Genomic DNA, 19,140 nt, shown 5'->3' with positions numbered 1-19,140 from the left:
TGCATTCCCGGTGCATTCCCGCTGCATTCCCGGTGTTTTCCCGGTGTTTTCCCAGCGGACAGCGTGGCGGCGGGAGGAGCAGGAGCGGGGAGCGGCGGCGGCTGCTGCTGCAGCGCTTCCAGAAGGCTCCGTTCGAGGAGATCGCCGCCCGCTGCGGGGCCAGGGTCAGCCCGGGAACGCCGGGAGGGAATGCTGGGAATGCTGGGAGTGCTGGGGAGTACTGGGAGTACTGGGAAGGGTGGGAATGGTGGGAAGGGTGGGAAGGGTGGGAATGGTGGGAAGGGTGGGAAATCTGGGAATCTGGGAATCTGGGAATGGTAGGAAGGGTGGGAAATCTGGGAATCTGGGAATGGTGGGAAGGGTGGGAAATCTGGGAATTCTGGGAATGGTGAGAAGGGTGGGAACGATGGGAATGATTGGAGTGCTGGGAATGATGGGAGTGCTGGGAATGCTGGGAAGGGTGGGAATGATGGGAAATCTGGGAATTATGGGAATGGTGGGAAGGGTGGGAATGGTGGGAAATCCGGGAAAGATGGGAATGGTGGGAATGGTGGGAATGGTGGGGATGATGGGAGTGCTGGGAATGCTGGGAAGGGTGGGAATGATGGGAATGGTGGGAAGGATGGGAATGCTGGGAATGCTGGGAGTACTGGGAAGGGTGGGAATGGTGGGAATGGTGGGAAGGGTGGGAAGGGTGGGAAGGGTGGGAATGGTGGGAAATCCGGGAATGGTGGGAAGGGTGGGAATGATGGGAATGGTGGGAATGATAGGAATGGTGGGAATGCTGGGGAAATGCTGGGAATGGTGGGAAGGGTGGGAAGGGTGGGAATGCTGGGAATGCTGGGAATGGTGGGAAGGGTGGGAATGGTGGGAAGGGTGGGAATGATGGGAATGGTGGGAATGATGGGAGTGCTGGGAAATGATGGGAAGGGTGGGAAGGGTGGGAAGGGTGGGAATGGTGGGAAGGGTGGGAATGGTGGGAATGGTGGGAAGGATGGGAATGGTGGGAATGGGGGGGAATGATGGGAAGGGTGGGAATGGTGGGAAGGGTGGGAATGCTGGGAAGGGTGGGAAGGGTGGGAATGGTGGGAATGGTGGGAAGGGTGGGAATGGTGGGAATGGGGGGAAGGGTGGGAATGGTGGGAATGGGGGGAAGGGTGGGAATGGTGGGAATGGTGGGAATGGGGGGAAGGGTGGGAATGGTGGGAATGGGGGGGAAGGGTGGGAATGGTGGGAAGGGTGGGAATGGGGGGAATGGTGGGAATGGTGGGAAGGGTGGGAATGGTGGGAATGGTGGGAATGGTGGGAAGGGTGGGAATGGTGGGAAGGGTGGGAATGGGGGGAATGGTGGGAATGGTGGGAAGGGTGGGAATGGTGGGAATGGTGGGAATGGTGGGAAGGGTGGGAATGGTGGGAATGGTGGGAATGGTGGGAAGGGTGGGAAGGGTGGGAATGGTGGGAATGGTGGGAATGGTGGGAATGGTGGGAAGGGTGGGAATGGTGGGAATGGGGGGAATGGTGGGGATGGTGGGAATGGTGGGAAGGGTGGGAATGCTGGGAAGGGTGGGAAGGGTGGGAATGGTGGGAATGGTGGGAAGGGTGGGAATGGTGGGAATGGTGGGAATGGGGGGAAGGGTGGGAATGGTGGGAATGGTGGGAATGGGGGGAAGGGTGGGAATGGTGGGAAGGGTGGGAATGGTGGGAATGGTGGGAATGGTGGGAAGGGTGGGAAAGCCGGGAATGATGGGAATGGTGGGAATGATGGGAAGGGTGGGAATGGTGGGAATGATTGGAGTGCTGGGAATGATGGGAGTGCTGGGAATGGTGGGAATGGTGGGAAACACAGGAATGGTGGGAATGATAGGAAGGGTGGGAATGGTGGGAAGGGTGGGAAATCTGGGAAATCTGGGAATGGGAAATCTGGGAAGGGTGGGAAATCTAGGAAGGGTGGGAGACACGGAGATGGGAAATCTGGGAAGGGTGGGAAACATGGGAATGCTGGGATATCTGGGAAACACAGGAATGGGAAATCTGGGAATGATGGCATATCTGGGAATGATGGGAAACACGGGAATGGGAAATCTGGGAATGGGAAATCCGGGAATGGGAAATCTGGGAATGGTGGGAATGGTGGGAGACACGGGAATGGGAAATCTGGGAATGGGAAACACGAGAATGACCCTGGGAATGGGAAATCTGGGAATTAGGAATCCAGGAATGGATCTGGGAATTGGAAATGATAAATCTGGGAATGAATCTGGGAATGAATCTGGGAATGAATCTGGGAATTATCCCAGGAATAAATCTACAAATGAATCCAGGAAAAAATCCGGGAATTATCCTCGGAATTATCCTGGGAATGATTCTGGGAGTTATCCCAGGAATAAATCTACAAATGAATCCAGGAAAAAATCCGGGAATTATCCTCGGAATTATCCTGGGAATGATTCTGGGAGTTATCCCAGGAATAAATCTACAAATGAATCCAGGAAAAAATCCGGGAATTATCCTGGGAATAAATCTGGGAAAAAATCCGGGAATTATCCTGGGAATAAATCTGGGAACTATTCTGGGAATTATCCAATGAATAATTCTGGGAATCAATCCGGGAATCAATCTGGCAAAAGCCCCAAAAAATTCCCCGGAAATCCCAAAAGGGGAAAAATTCCCATGGGAATTCCCGGGTTTCCTCGGGAATGCCGATTCCCGCTTTTCCCAATTCCCGTTGTTCCCATTTTCCCCAATTCCTGTTCTCCCAGTTCCTGCTCCTCCCAATTCCCACCTTTCCCATTTTTCCAATTTTCCCATTTTTCCCAGTATTCCCATTTTTCCCAATTCCCAGCTTTCCCAATTCCAATTTTCCCGGTTTTCCTGCTTTTCCCAATTCCTATTTTTCCCAATTCCCAGCTTTCCCAATTCCCATTTTCCCCGATTTTCCTGCTTTCCCAATTCCCATTTTCCCCAATATTCCCATTTTTCCCCAATATTCCCATTTTCCCCAATTCCCATTTTCCCCAATTCCCATTTTTCCCAATTCCCATTTTTCCCAATTCCCATTTTTCCCAATTCCCATTTTTCCCAATTCCCATTTTTCCCAATTCCCATTTTTCCCAATCCCCATTTTTCCCGATTTTCCTGCTTTCCCAATTCCCATTTCCCCATTCCCGCCTCTCCTGCTTTTGTCAATTCCCACTTTTCTCAATTCCTGATTTTCCCTGGAGAACAACAATTCCCATTTTCCTGATTCCCGCTTTTCCCAACTCCAGCTTTTCCCTCAGGAACGGAAATTCCCATTTTTCCTAATTCCCGCTTTTCCCAATCCCCAATTTTCCCCCAATTCCAGTTTTTCCCTCGAGAAATTCCCATTTTCCCCAATTCCTGGTGTTCCCAATTGCTGATTTTCCCTATTCCCAGTATTCCTGTTTTCCCCAATTCCAGCTTTTCCCTCAGGAATGAGAATTCCCATTTTCCCAATCCCCATTTTCCCAGTTCCCATTTTCCCAGTTCCCACTTTCCCATTTCCCATTGTTCCAATCCCCATTTTCCCAATCCCCATTTTCCCAATTCCCATTTTCCCAGTTCCCATTTTCCCAATCCCCATTTCCCCAATCCCCATTTTCCCAATCCCCATTTTCCCAGTTCCCACTTTCCCAATCCCCATTTTCCCAATCCCCATTTTCCCAGTTCCCGTTTCCCAGTTCCCATTTTCCCAGGTCCCATTTTCCCAGTTCCCATTTTCCCAATCCCCATTTTCCCAGTTCCCATTTTCCCAATTCCCACTTTCCCAATCCCCATTTTCCCAGTTCCCACTTTCCCAATCCCCATTTTCCCAGTTCCCACTTTCCCAATCCCCATTTTCCCAGTTCCCATTTTCCCAATCCCCATTTCCCAGTTCCCATTTTCCCAATTCCCATTTTCCCAGTTCCCATTTTCCCAGTTCCCATTTTCCCAATCCCCATTTTCCCAGTTCCCATTTTCCCATTTCCCATTGTTCCAATCCCCATTTCCCAATCCCCACTTTCCCAGTTCCCATTTTCCCAATCCCCATTTTCCCAGTTCCCACTTTCCCAATCCCCATTTTCCCAGTTCCCATTTTCCCAGTTCCCATTTCCCAGTTCCCATTTTCCCAATCCCCACTTTCCCAGTTCCTGGTGTTGTGATTTTTCCCGCTTTTCCCAGTTCCCACTTTTCCCCATTTCCAGTTTTCCCTCGGGAACCAGAATTCCCATTTTTCCCATTTCCCCCCATTCCGACTTCCCCAATTCCCAAATTTCCCAATTCCCAATAATCAATTCCCATTAATCAGTTCCCATTAATCCATTCCCCGTCAATTCATTAATCTGTTTATTAATTAATTCCTGTTAATTAATTCCTGTTGTTTGTTGTTCTCTGTTAATTAATTCATTAATTAGTTCCCATTAATCAGTTCCCATTAATCCATTCCCATTGCTCGCTGTCCCCATTAATTCATTAATTAGTTCCCATTAATCAGTTCCCATTAATCCATTCCCATTGCTCGCTGTCCCCATTAATTCATTAATTAGTTCCCATTAATCAGTTCCCACTAATCCATTCCCATTGTTTGCTGTCCCCGTTAATTCGTTAATTAGTTCCCATTAATCAGTTCCCATTAATCCATTCCCATTGCTCGCTGTCCCCATTAATTCATTAATTAGTTGCCATTAATCAGTTCCCATTAATCCATTCCCGTTGCTCGCTGTCCCCGTTAACTCATTAATTAAATAATTAATCAGTTCCCATTAATTAATTCCCATTGCTCATTGTCCCCGTTAATTAACTAATTTATTCCCATTAATCAGTTCCCATTAATCCATTCCCACTGTTCTCTGTTAAGTCATTAATCAGTTCCCATTAATCAGTTCCCATTAATCCATTCCCATTGCTTGCTGTCCCCATTAATTCATTAATTAGTTCCCATTAATCAGTTCCCATTAATTCATTTCCATTGCTCGCTGTCCCTGTTAATTCATTAATTAATTCCCATTAATCAGTTCCCATTAATCCATTCCCATTGCTTGCTGTCCCCATTAATTCATTAATTAGTTCCCATTAATCAGTTCCCATTAATCCATTCCCATTGCTCGCTGTCCCCATTAATTCATTAATTAGTTCCCATTAATCAGTTCCCATTAATCAATTCCCGTTGCTCGCTGTCCCCATTAATTCATTAATTAGTTCCCATTAATCAGTTCCCATTAATCCATTCCCATTGCTCGCTGTCCCTGTTAATTCATTAATTAGTTCCCATTAATCAGTTCCCATTAATCCATTCCCATTGCTCGCTGTGCCCGTTAATTCATTAATTAGTTCCCATTAATCAGTTCCCATTAATCCATTCCCGGTGCTCGCTGTCCCCGTTAATTCATTAATTAGTTCCCATTAATCAGTTCCCATTAATCCATTCCTATTGCTCGCTGTCCCCATTAATTCATTAATTAGTTCCCATTAATCAGTTCCCATTAATCCATTCCCACTGTTTGCTGTCCCCATTAATTCATTAATCAGTTCCCATTAATCAGTTCCCATTAATCCATTCCCATTGCTCGCTGTGCCCGTTAATTCATTAATTAGTTCCCATTAATCAGTTCCCATTAATCCATTCCCATTGCTCGCTGTCCCCATTAATTCATTAATCAGTTCCCATTAATCAGTTCCCATTAATCCATTCCCGTTGTTCACTGTCCCCGTTAATTCATTAATTAATTCCCATTAATTAGTTCCCACTAATTATTTCCCGTCGCTCGCTGTTCTCCGTTCATTAATTAATTAATTAATTAACATTCCCCATGGCCGGCTGTCCCCGTTAGTTAATGAAGGAGTCGGTTAATTAGTCGATGAACGGGTCATTAATGAGTGAGCGGGCGGGTTAATTAGCTGGGGGATTAATTAGTTAATTGGGGTCCCTGTTCCCCGCAGGCGTCGCTGCTGCAGAGCAAACTCAACCAGGTCCTGCAGATCAGCGTGCGGTGAGTGGGAACGGCGGGACTCCGGAATTCGGGAATGAGGGGGGATTTGGGAATTTGGGAATTTGGGATTGGGGGATGGGGATGGGGAATGGGGAATGGGGGATGGGGAATGGGGGATGGGGGATGGGGAATGGGGGATGGGGAATGGGGAATGGGGAATGGGGGATGGGGGATGGGGAATGGGGAATGGGGAATGGGGGATGGGGAATGGGGAATGGGGAATGGGGGATGGGGAATGGGGGATGGGAATGGGGAATGGGGAATGGGAATGGGGAATGGGGGATGGGGAATGGGGGAATGGGGGATGGGAATGGGGGATGGGGAATGGGGGATGGGGGATGGGGAATGGGGAATGGGGAATGGGGAATGGGGAATGGGGAATGGGGGATGGGGAATGGGGAATGGGGAATGGGGAATGGGGATGGGAATGGGGAATGGGGAATGGGGAATGGGAACTGGGAATGGGGGATGGGGAATGGGAACTGGGAATGGGGGATGGGGAATTGGGAATGGGGAATGGGAATGGGAATGGGGAATGGGGAATGGGAATGGGAATGGGGAATGGGAATGGGAATGGGGAATGGGAATGGGGAATGGGGAATGGGAATGGGAATGGGGAATGGGAATGGGAATGGGGAATGGGAATGGGGAATGGGGAATGGGAATGGGGAATGGGAATGGGAATGGGGAATGGGAATGGGGAATGGGAATGGGGAATGGGGGATGGGAATGGGAATGGGGAATGGGGAATGGGAATGGGGAATGGGGAATGGGAATGGGAATGGGAATGGGGAATGGGAATGGGGAATGGGGAATGGGAATGGGGAATGGGAATGGGAATGGGGAATGGGAATGGGGAATGGGAATGGGGAATGGGGAATGGGGAATGGGAATGGGGAATGGGGAATGGGGAATGGGGAATGGGGAATGGGAATGGGGAATGGGGAATGGGGGGAATTTGGGCATGAGGGAATTAGGGGGGAATGAGGAAATGAAGAAATGAGAGGGAATTCTGGGATTCGGGAATTCTTCGGAATTTGGGAATGAGGGGGAATGTGGAAATGTGGGGGAATGAGGGAATGAGGGGGAATGAGGGAATGTGGGGGAATGTGCGAATGAGGGGGAATGAGGGAATGTGGGAATGAGGGGGAATGAGGGGGAATGTGGGGAATTTGGGAATGAGGGATTGGGGGTTTGGGAATTTGGAAATGTGGGAATGAGGGAATTTGGGAATGTGGGAATGAGGGAATGTGAGAATGTGGGAATGGGGGGATTTTGGGAATGTGGGAATGAGGGAATTCGGGAATTTGGGGCAGGGAATTTGGGAATGGGGGAATGTGGGAATGGGGGGAATTTGGGAATGTGGGAATGAGGGAATTCAGGAATTTGGGACAGGGAATTTGGGAATGGGGGAATGAGGGAATTCAGGAATTTGGGAATGGGGGAATGTGGGAATTCGGGAATTTGGGGGAAATTTGGGAATGGGGAAATGTGGGAATTCGGGAATTTGGGGGAAATTTGTAAATGGGGGAATGAGGGGGAGTTTTGGAAATGGAGGGAAATTGGGGAATGAGGGAATGTGGGGGAATTTGGGAATGGGGGGAACGAGGGGGAATTTGGGGAAATTTGGGAATGAGGGAATGTGGGAATGAGGGGAAATTTGGGAATGAGGGAATTTGGGGATTTGGGAATGTGGGACTGAGGGAATTTGGGAATGAGGGAATTTGGGGATTTGGGAATGTGGGACTGAGGGAATGTGGAAATTTGGGGATGTGGGATTGGGGACAGAAATTGGGGAATCATGGGTGGGGTTTGAGAATGGGGATGGCAGTTTGGAATTTGGCATATGGAATGAAAATCTGGGATCAGCGACAGGAATTTGGGATCAGGGACTGGGAATTTGGGAATGCCTGTGGTCATGCCTGAAACCTTCTTTTCCTTCCCATTCTTCCCACCCCAAATTCCCCTTTCCCATCCCAATTTCCCAATCTGAATCCCTAATTTCTCACCCCAAATCCAATTCCCACCCCAAATTCCCATTTTTCCCTTTCCCAATTTCCCAATTTCCCACCCCTAATTCCCATTTCCCACCCCAAATCCCCACATTCCCATTTTCCCACCCCAAATCCCCAATTTCCCACCCAAAATTCCCTTTTTCCCCACCCCTAATTCCCACTTCCCCCCCCCCATTCCCACTTTTCCCCAATCCCAAATTCCCAATGCCCCCACCCCACATTCCCATTCCCCACCCCAAATTTCCCAATTTCCCATCCCAAACTCTCCAATTTTCCTGCCCCAAATTCCCACTTTCCCGAACATCCCAAAATCCCATTTTTCCCACCAAAAATCCCCAATTTCCCACCCCACATTCCCACTTTCCCCCCCCATATTCCCACTTTTCCCCAATCCCAAATTCCCAATTCCCCCACCCCACATTCCCATTTCCCACCCCAAATTCCCAATTTCCCAAATCCCCAAATCCCCATTTTCCCCAAATCCCCAAATTCCCAATTTCCCCCCCCACATTCCCACTTTTCCCCAATCCCAAATTCCCATTTTTCCCACCCCACATTGCCATTTCCCCACCCCAAATCCAATTCCCACCCCAAATCCAATTTCCCACCCCTATTTCCCATTTCCCCCCCCACATTCCCACTTTTCCCCAATCCCTAATTCCCATTTTCCCACCCCACATTCCCAATTTCCCCTCCCCAAATCCAATTCCCACCCCAAATCCCCAATTTCCCTTTCCCAAATCCCCAATTTTCCACCCCTAATTCCCACTTTCCCCATCCCAAAATCCCATTTTTCCCACCCCAAATCCCCAAATTTCCATTTTTCCCACCCCAAATTCCCAATGTCCCACACCATATCCCCAATTTCTCAAATCCTCAATTTCCCACCCCAAATCCCCAAATCCCCAAATTCCCATTTCCCCACCCCAAATCCCCAAATCCCCAATTTCCCACCCCAAATCCCCAATTTCCCACCCTAATTCCCAATTTCCCACCCCACATTCCCATTTTTCCCACCCCTAATTCCCAATCCCCCCCCCACATTCCCACTTTTCCCCAATTCCAAATTCCCCAATTTCCCACCCCATGTTCTCACTTTTCCCCACCCCAAATCCAATTCCCACCCCAAATCCCCAATTTCCCTTTCCCAAATCCCCAAATCCCCATTTTCCCACCCCTAATTCCCACTTTCCCCATCCCAAAATCCCATTTTTCCCACCCCAAATCCCCAAATTTCCATTTTTCCCACCCCAAATTCCCAATGTCCCACACCATATCCCCAATTTCTCAAATCCTCAATTTCCCACCCCAAATCCCCAAATTTCCATTTTTCCCACCCCACATTCCCAATTTCCCTTTCCCACATTCCCAATTTCCCACCCCAAATTCCCAATTTCCCTTTCCCACATTCCCAATTTCCCACCCCAAATCCCCAATTTCCCTTTCCCAAATCCCCAATTTCCCAATTTCCCACCCCGATTTCCCAATTTCCCACCCCAAATTCCCATTTTCCCACCCCAAATCCCCAATTTCCCTTTCCCAAATCCCCAAATTCCCAATTTCCCTTTCCCACATTCCCAATTTCCCCCCCCAAATCCCCAATTTCCCATTTCCCCACCCCAAATTCCCATTTTCCCACCCCACATTCCCAATTTCCCACCCCAAATCCCATTTTTCCCACCCCACATTCCCAATTCCCCAAATGCCCCCATCCCCCTTTCCCCATCCCGATTTTCCGGCCGATCCCGGATTTCCCCCAGGCCTCCCCCGAGCCCCTCGGGCGCCGTCCCGGCCGTGCTGGGCCCCTCCCCCCAGCCCCAATCCCAATCCCAGCCCCAGCCCCAGCCCCAGCCCCACTCCATCCCCGTGTACGAGATGAAATTCCCGGATCTCTGCGTCTACTGAAGCTTCCGGAAGAGCCGCCCGCCCTCGGCATTCCCACAATTCCCAAAATCCCCCAAATTCCCCAAATTCCCCAAAATCCCAAAATTCCCCAAATTCCCCAAATTCCCTCGTCACCGTCCCGCCCTCGGCTTTCTTGGGATCGTCCTCGCTTTTCCTGGGGTTTTGGGGGATTTTCCTGGGATTTTCTGGGGTTTTTTTGGGATCATTCCGGGTTTTCCTGAGGTTTTTTTGGGATTTTCCTGGGATTTCCTGAGGTTTTTTTGGGATCACTCCAGGTTTTCCTGGGATTTCCTGGGGGTTTTTTCGGATTTTCCTGGGATTCTCTGGGGTTTTTTTGGGATCATTCCGGGTTTTCCTGAGGTTTTTTTGGGATTTTCCTGGGATTCTCTGAGGGTTTTTTGGGATTTCCTTGGAATTCTCTGAGGGTTTTTTGGGATCATTCTGGGTTTTCCTGGGATTTTCCTGGGATTTTCTGGGGTTTTTTGGGATCATTCCGGGATTTCCAGAGGTTTTTTTGGGATTTTCCTGGGATTTTCTGAGTTTTTCTTGGGATTTTCCTGGGATTTCCTGGGAATTCCTGAGGTTTTTTTGGGATTTTCCTGGGATTTCCTGGGAATTCCTGAGGGTTTTTTTGGATTTTCCTGGGATTTCCTGAGTTTTTTTTGGGGATTTTCCTGGGATTCTCTGGGGGGTTTTTTTGGGATCATTCCAGGTTTTCCTGGGATTTTTTTGGGATCATTCTGGGTTTTCCTGGGATTTCCTGAGTTTTTTTTGGGATTTTCCTGGGATTTCCTGGGAATTCCTAAGGGTTTTTTGGGATCATTCCGGGTTCTCCTGGGATTTTTTTGGGATTTTCCTGGGATTTTCTGGGGTTTTTTTGGGATTATTCCGGGTTTTCCTGAGGTTTTTTTGGGATCACTCTGGGTTTTCCTGGGATTTCCTGAGGTTTTTTTTGGGATTGTCCTGGGTTTCCCTGGAATTTTTTTGGGATCACTCTGGGTTTTTCTGGGATTTTCTGAGGGTTTTTTGGGATTTTCCTGGGATTTCCTGAGGGTTTTTTGGGATCATTCCGGGTTTTCCTGAGTTTTTTTGGGATCTTCCTGGGATTTTCTGGGGTTTTTTGGGATCATTCCGGGATTTCCTGGGGTTTTTTTAGGGATTTTCCTGGGATTCTCTGGGGGGTTCTTTTGGGATCATTCCAGGTTTTCCTGGGATTTTTTTGGGGATTTTCCTGGGATTTCCTGAGGTTTTTTTGGGATTTTCCTGGGATTTCCTGGGAATTCCTAAGGGTTTTTTGGGATCATTCCGGGTTCTCCTGGGTTTTTTTTGGGATTTTCCTGGGATTTTCTGGGATTTTTTTGGGATAATTCCAGGTTTTCCTGAGGTTTTTTTTGGGATTTTCCTGGGATTCTCTGAGGTTTTTTGGGATCATTCCGGGATTTCCTGAGGGTTTTTTGGGATTTTTCCTGGGATTCTCTGAGGGTTTTTTGGGATTTCCTTGGAATTCTCTGAGGGTTTTTTGGGATCATTCTGGGTTTTCCTGGGATTTTTTTGGGATCATTCCAGGTTTTCCTGAGGTTTTTTTGTGATTTTCCTGGAATTCTCTGAGGGTTTTTTGGGATCATTCCAGGTTTTCCTGGGATTTTCCAGGATTTTCTTTTGGGATCGTTTTTGGGATTTTCCTGGAAATTTCTGGAGGTCATTTTGGGATCATCCCAAAAAATCCTGGAAATCCCAGAACCCCTGGGATTCTCCCAGGTTTTTTGGGATTTTCCTAGGATTTTCCAGGGTTTTTTTCGGGATCACTCCAGGTTTTCCTGGGATTTTTTGGGATTGTTCCCAATTTTCCTGGGCTTTTCCAGGATTTTCTTTTGGGATCATTCTGGATTTTCCTGGGATTTTCTGAGGGGTTTTTTTGGGATCATTCCTGGAATTCTCTGGAGGTTTTTTTTGGGGGATCATCCCAAATTTTCCTGGGTTTCTCCCAGGTTTTTTTGGGGGTTTTCCTGGGATTTTTCCAGGGTTATTTTTGGGATGAAGGCGTGGGAATGGGGATTTTTTTTCTGGGATAATGGGAATTCCTTGGGAAATTTGGGAATTGCAGCGGTGGGAAGGAGCCCAAAGAACTGAGGGAGGGAGAAAATCCCAAATGGGAAAAAATCCCACATGGAAAATCCCAAAAGGAAAATTTTGGGATGGAAAATTCTGGAGAGGAAATCCCGGATGGAAAATTCCCAGATGGAAAATTCCAGTTGGAAAATCCCAAATTGGGAAATTCGGGATGGAAGATCCCAAATGGAAAGACCCTGGAATTCCAAAAGGAAAAATCCCAAAGGGAAAAATCCCAAAAGGAAAATTTGGGATGGAGATTTATAGGTGAAAAAACCCCCCCAAAAAAAGAAAATTCCAGATGGAAAAAACCCAAATGAAAATTTCCTGGAATTCCTGGATGGAAGATTCCAGATGGAAATTTTGGGAAGGAAATTCCCAGATAGAAAAATCCCCAAATGGAAAATTCCAGGTGGAAAATCCCGAGGTGAAAATTTGGGATGGAAAATTCTGGAGAGGAGATCCCGGATGGAAAAATCCTGGATGGAAAATTCCAGAGGGAAAAATTCCAAATGGAAAATCCGGGATGGAAAAAATCCCAAAGGGAAAATTTAGGATGGGAAGTCCTGGGTGGAAAATTCCAGATGGAAAATCCCAGATGGAAAATTCCGGAAGGAGAATTTGGGATGGAAAATCACAAATGGAAAAGTTGGGATGGAAAATTCCAGACATGAAATCCCTGATGGGAAAAATTCCAGATGGAAAATCTGTAAAGGAAAATCCCAAATGGAAAAATCCCAAATGGAAAATCCCAAATGGAAAATTCCGGAAGGAGAATTTGGGATGGAAAATCACAAATGGAAAAGTTGGGATGGAAAATTCCAGACATGAAATCCCTGATGGGAAAAATTCCAGATGGAAAATCTGTAAAGGAAAATCCCAAATGGAAAAATCCCAAATGGAAAATCCCAAATGGAAAATCCCAAGAGGAGAATTTGGGATGAAAAGTCCTGGATGGAAAATTCCAGAGGGAAAAATTCCAGATGGAAAATCTGGGATGGAAAAAATCCCAAAGGGAAAATTTAGGATGGGAAGTCCTGGATGGAAAATTCCAGATGGAAAATCCCAAATGGAAAAATCCCAAAAGGAAAATTTGGGATGGAAAATCAGAAAGGGAAAATTTGGGATGGAAAATTCCAGACATGAAATCCCCGATGGGAAAAATCCCAAATGGAAAATCTGTAAAGGAAAATTCCAAATAGAAAATCCCAAAAGGGAAATCCCAAAAGGAGAATTTGGGATGGGAAGTCCTGGATGGAAAATTCCAGATGGAAAAATCCCAAAAGGAAAATCCGGGATGGAAAAAATCCCAAAGGGAAAATTTAGGATGGGAAGTCCTGGGTGGAAAATTCCAGATGGAAAATCCCAAATGGAAAATCCCAGATGGAAAAATCCGGATGGAGAATTTGGGATGGAAAAATCACAAATGGAAAATTTGGGATGGAAAATTCCAGACATGAAATCCCCGATGGGAAAAATCCCAAATGGAAAATCCCAAATGGAAAAATCCCAAATGGAAAATCCCAAATGGAAAAATCCCAAATGGAAAATCCCAAAAGGAGAATTTGGGATGGGAAGTCTTGGATGGAAAATTCCAGATGGAAAAATCCCAAAAGGAAAATTCCAAATGGAAAAATCCCAAAAGGAAATTTCTGGATGGAAAAGCCCAAGGTGAGAATTTGGAATGGAAAATTCTGGAGGGGAGATCCCAGATGGAAAAATCCTGGATGAAAAATCCCAGAGGGAAAATTCCAAGTGGGAAATCCTGGAATTGCAAATGGAAAATCCCAGATGGAAAATTCCAAATGGAAAATCCCAAAAGGAAAATTTGGGGTGAAAAGTCCTGGATGGAAAATTCCGGAAGGAAAATCTCAAAAGGAAAATTTGGGATGGAAAATTCCAGGTGGAAAATCCAGGATGGAAAAATGCCAAGAGGAGAATTTGGGGTGTAAAAATTCTGGACAAAAAAAAAATCCCGGATGGAAAAAAATTCCAGAGGGAAAATTCCAAATGGGAAAATCAGGATGGGAAATCCTGGAATTCCAAGTGGAAAAAATCCCGGATGGAAAATCCCAAATGGGAAATCAAGGATGGAAAAATCCCAGAAGGAAAAATCCCAATGAAAAATCCCAAAAGGAAACCCCTGGAATTCCAAATGGAAAAAATTCCAGATGGAAAATCCTGAGTGGAGAATTTCAAATAGAAAAAAATCCTGGAATTCCGAGTGGAAAATTCAGGGTGGAAAATCCTTAATTAAAAAAAAAAAAATTCAGTGTGGAAAAAATCCCAAAATGAGAATTCCAGATGGAAAAATCTCCAGGAGAAAATTCCGGATGGAAAATCCTAAATAATAAAATCCTGGAATTCCAAAATGGGAAATTTCCCAAATACAGAAAAAAAAAAATTCAGGATGGAAAATTCCAGCTGGAAAAAATCTCAAATGGAAAATTCCACGTGGAAAATTCCAAATTAAAAAAAAAAAAAATCCTGGAATTCCGAGTGGAAAATTCAGGGTGGAAAATCCCAAATTAAATTAAAAAAAAAAAAAATTCCGGATGGAAAATTCCAGATGGGAAATCAGGGATGGGAAATTCCCCAACTTTGGAACGGGATTTTTCTTTTTTGGGGTGGAAAAATCTGAATTTTGGGGGCCAGAATCCATCCTGAGGCTGCCCCAGAGGGACGAAATCCCAGAAAATTCCCATTTTTCATCACTTTGGGATGAATTTTGGCCCTTCCTGCCTGGAGGAATTCCCAGATTTCTGGGGAAAAGTCAGGAATTCCTGGAAGCAAAACTGGAACATTCCAAGAAAAAACCCACAGAATTCCCAGCGTTTGTTTTTTCCCAAAATTGTCTTTTTTTTTCACCCAAAATTCCAGCTCTCTTCCCAAAGATCTGGGGGATTTCCCCCAAAATTCCATATTTTTTCCCCCAAATGCCTGTTATTTCCCCCAAAATTCCATATTTTTTCCCAAAATTCCCGGAATTTTCCCCCAAAATTCCATATTTTTCCCCAAATTCCTGTTATTTTCCCAAAAATTCCGGTTTTTTTCCCAAAATTCCCGGTATTTTCCCCCAAAATTTCCTGTAATTTCCCCCAAAATTTCATATTTTTTCCCCAAATTCCTGTTCTTTCCCCCAAAATTCCATTTTTTTCCCCAAAAAATTCCCGTTATTTCCCCCAAAATTCCGTGGTTTTTCCCAAAATTCCTGTTATTTCCCCCCAAATTCCATATTTTCCCCCAAAATTCCCATTATTTCCCCCAAAATTCCATATTTTTTCCCCAAATTCCCGTTGCTTCCCCCAAAATTCCATATTTTTTCCCAAAATTCCCATTTTTCCCCCAAATTCAATTTTTTCCCCAAAATTCCCATTATTTCCCCCAAAATTCTGTATTTTCCCCACAATTCCTGTTATTTCCCCAAAAATTCCCGTTATTTTCCCCAAAATTCCCATTATTTCCCCCCAAATTTAATTTCTTTTCCCAAAATTCCATGTTTTCCCCCAAAATTCCCATATTTTTCCCCAAAATTCCCGTTATTTCCCCCAAAATTCCATATTTTTCCCCAAATTTCCTGTTATTTCCCCCAAAATTCCATGGTTTTTTTCTCAAAACTCCTTTTATTTCCCACAAAATTCCATAATTTTTTCCCAAAATTCCCATTATTTCCCCAAAATTCCATATCTTTCCCCAAATTCCTGCTACCTCCCCCAAAATTCCATATTTTTTCCCCCAAATTCCTGTTATTCCCCCAAAATTTTGTATTTTTTTTCCCCAAATTCCCATTTTCCCCCCAAAATTCCATATTTTTTCCCCAAAATTCCCATTTTTCCCCCCAAAACTCCATCTCTTTCTCCAAAATTCCCGTTATTTCCCCCAAAATTCCCATTTTTTCCCCAAAATTCCCGGTATTTTTCCCAAAATTCCATATTTTTTCCCAAAAATTCCTGTTTTTTTCCCCCCAAAATTCCCCTTACATCCCCCAAAATTCCATATTTTTTCCCCAAAATTCCATATTTTTCCCAAAATTCCCGTTATTTTCCCAAAAATTCCGTATTTTTTCCCCAAAATTCCCGTTTTTTCCCCAAAATCCCCATATTTTTTCCCAAAATTCCCATTTTTTCCCCAACATTCCCTTTATTTCCCCCAAAATTCCATATTTTCCCCCAAAATTCCATATTTTCCCCCCAAATTTCCCGTTATTTTTCCCCAAAAATCCCATATTTTTCCCCAAAATTCCCGTTTTTCCCCCCAATAAATGAACGCTGCTGTGGCCTCGGGAGTGTCGGGAATTTTTTTGGGAATTTGGGAAGGGGGAGGGGATGGGGAGGAAAACCCACCCCGGATTTTAACAACTTCCCAAAAACCCCAAAATTAAGGAAAAAAACCCCAAACCTGAATCCTTCCCCAAAAACCCCAAAAAACCCCAAAATCCAGGAAAAAATCCAAATCCTGAAAAACCCCAAATCTCAGGAAAAAGTCCTGAGAAATCCCAAAAAACCCCAAAATTCCCCCAAAAATCCCAAAAACCCCAAAATCCAGAAAAAAACCCCAAAATCCCAAAAAAACCCCAAATCCTAAAAAAAGCCCCAAACCCCAACAGAACCCAAATCCCAAAAATCCCCAAAAAGCCCCGAAAAAGCTCCAAAAAAACCCAAAATCCCAAAAAATCCCAGATCCTACAAAAGATCCCAAATTCCCCCAAAAACCCCAACAAAACCCAAATCCTAAAAAAAACCCCCAAAAATCCCAAATCCTAGAAAATCCCCAAAAAATCCCCAAAACCCCAAAAATCCACAAAAAAAGTTTCCCCTGAAAACCCCAAAATCCCTGGGAATAAAATCCCATTGAACCCCAAATCCAAAAAAAACCCCAAAAATCTCTCCAAAAATCCCCAGATCCCAAAAACCCAAAATCCCAAAAAAACCCCAAATCAAGGGGAAAAAACCCAAAATCCCCAAAAATCCCAAATCCTAAAAAAGAGCCAAAATCCTCCTAAGACCCCAACAAAACCCGAAATCCCAAAAACCCCAAATCCCAAAAAAATCCCCCAAAAATCCCAAATCCCAAAAAAAATCCCCCAAAAATCCCAAATCCCAAAAAACCCCAAAAATCCCTAAAATCCCAAAAATCCCAAATCCCAAAAAACCCCAAAAGTCCCAAGAAATCCCCAGAAATCCCCAAAACCCCCCTAAATTGCAACAATCCCAAAAATCCCAAATCCCAAAAAATCCCCAAAAAACCCCAAAAATCCCAAAAAGACCCTAAAAATCTCCCAAAACCCCTAAAATCCCAAAAATCCCAAAAAATCCCAAAAATAAAAAAAAAATCCCCAAAAATCCAAAAAACAAAACCCCCCAAAAACCCCAAAAAATCCCAAATCCCAAAAAACCCCAAAAATACAAAAATATCCCAAAAATCAAAAAAAACCCCAAAAAAAGCCCCAAAAATCCCAAATCCCCCCAAATTTCCCCAGGTTTTGGGGCATTCTGGGGAGGGAATTCCCGGGGTTGGTTTGGGATTTCTGTGGGATTCTGGGAAAAATGTTGGGATTTCTTTGGGATTTCTTTGGGATTTTGGGATTTTTGGGGATTCTGGGATTGGTTTGGGATTTGGGATCGGTTTGGGATTTCTTGGGAGATTCTGGGATCCATTTTGGGATTGGTTTTGGGATTTCTTTGGGATTTCTTTGGGATTTTGGGGGATTCTGGGATTGGTTTGGGATTTGTTTGGGATTTTTGGGAATTCTGGGATTGGTTTGGGATTTGGGATTGGTTTGGGATTTTTTTGGGGATTGGGGTTTGGGGATTTGGGATTTCTCGGATTGGGTTTGGGATTCTGGGATTGGGTTTGGGATTTGGGATTGGTTTGGGAGTTTTTGGGGGATTCTGGGATTAATTTTGGGATTTCTTTGGGGTTTGGGGTTTGGGGATTTGGGATTTCTCGGATTGGGTTTGGGATTCTGGGATTGGGTTTGGGATTGCTTTGGGATTTTGGGATTTTTGGGGATTCTGGGATTGGTTTGGGAATTTTTGGGGGATTCTGGGATCCATTTTGGGATTGGTTTTGGGATTTCTTCGGGATTTCTTTGGTTTGGGATTGGTTTGGGGATCTGGGATTTGGGGATTTGGGATTTCTTGGATTGGGTTTGGGATTCTGGGATTGGGTTTGGGATTTCCTTGGGATTCTGGGATTTTTGGGGATTTTGGGTTTGGGATTTTTTTGGGATTGGTTTGGGATTTTTTGGGGGATTCTGGGATCCATTTTGGGATTGGTTTTGGGATTTCTTCGGGATTTCTTTGGTTTGGGATTGGTTTGGGGATCTGGGATTTGGGGATTTGGGATTTCTTGGATCGGGTTTGGGATTCTGAGATTGGGTTTGGGATTTGTTTGGGAATTCTGGGATCCATTTTGGGATTGGGTTTGGGATTTCTTTGGGATTTCTTTGGGATTGGTTTGGGATTGGTTTGGGGATCTGGGTTTTGGGGATCTGGGATTTCTTGGATCGGGTTTGGGACTTCTTTGGGATTTTGGGATTTGTTTGGGAATTCTGGGATCCATTTTGGGATTGCTTTGGGATTTCTTTGGGATTGGTTTGGGGATTGGGGTTTGGGGATTTGGGATTTCTTGGATTGGGTCTGGGATTCTGGGATTGGGTTTGGGATTTCTTTGGGATTTTGGGGGATTCTGGGATGATTAATTTTGGGATTTCTTTGGGATTCATTTGGGATTTTTTGGGGGGATTCTGGGATCCATTTTGGGATTTCTTTGGGATTTCTTTGGGATTGTGGGATTGCTTTGGGATTTCTTTGGGATTTCTGGGACTGGGTTTGGGATTTCTTTGGGATTTTTTGGGGAATTTTGGGAGGATTCTGGGACTGGCTTTGAGATTCTGGGATCCATTTTGGGATTTCTTTGGGATTCCTTTGGGATTTTTGGGCATTCTGGGATTTCTTTGGGATTTCTTTGGGATTCCTTTGGGATTTTTGGGCATTCTGGGATTGGTTTGGGATTTCTTTGGGATTCCTTTGGGATTCTTTGGGATTTCTTTGGGAATTTTTGGGGGATTTCTTTGCGGTCTCTTTGGGATTTTTGGAGATCCTTGGATCCGGTTTGGGATT

At 45.2% G+C, this 19,140-nt stretch overlaps 1 protein-coding gene across 1 annotated transcript; it reads left to right on the top strand.

Annotated features, from left to right (window-relative positions):
* Positions 1–55: 55 nt before the first annotated feature.
* Positions 56–12,296, top strand: LOC132322630 (protein EFR3 homolog B-like; the record flags this gene model as incomplete). Its single annotated transcript, XM_059837298.1, has 4 exons — positions 56–164; positions 5,938–5,987; positions 9,763–10,352; positions 10,620–12,296. Coding segments are annotated over 3 exons (304 nt in total), but the record flags the coding sequence as incomplete, so codon positions are not given.
* Between the last annotated feature and the right edge of the window lie 6,844 nt (positions 12,297–19,140).

Source organism: Haemorhous mexicanus (assembly GCF_027477595.1).
Source record: "Haemorhous mexicanus isolate bHaeMex1 chromosome 3 unlocalized genomic scaffold, bHaeMex1.pri scaffold_136_ctg1, whole genome shotgun sequence".
In the NCBI taxonomy this organism is placed as follows: domain Eukaryota; kingdom Metazoa; phylum Chordata; class Aves; order Passeriformes; family Fringillidae; genus Haemorhous; species Haemorhous mexicanus.
Note: the sequence above shows the minus strand (reverse complement) of the source record. Positions and strands in the feature narration are given on the sequence as shown.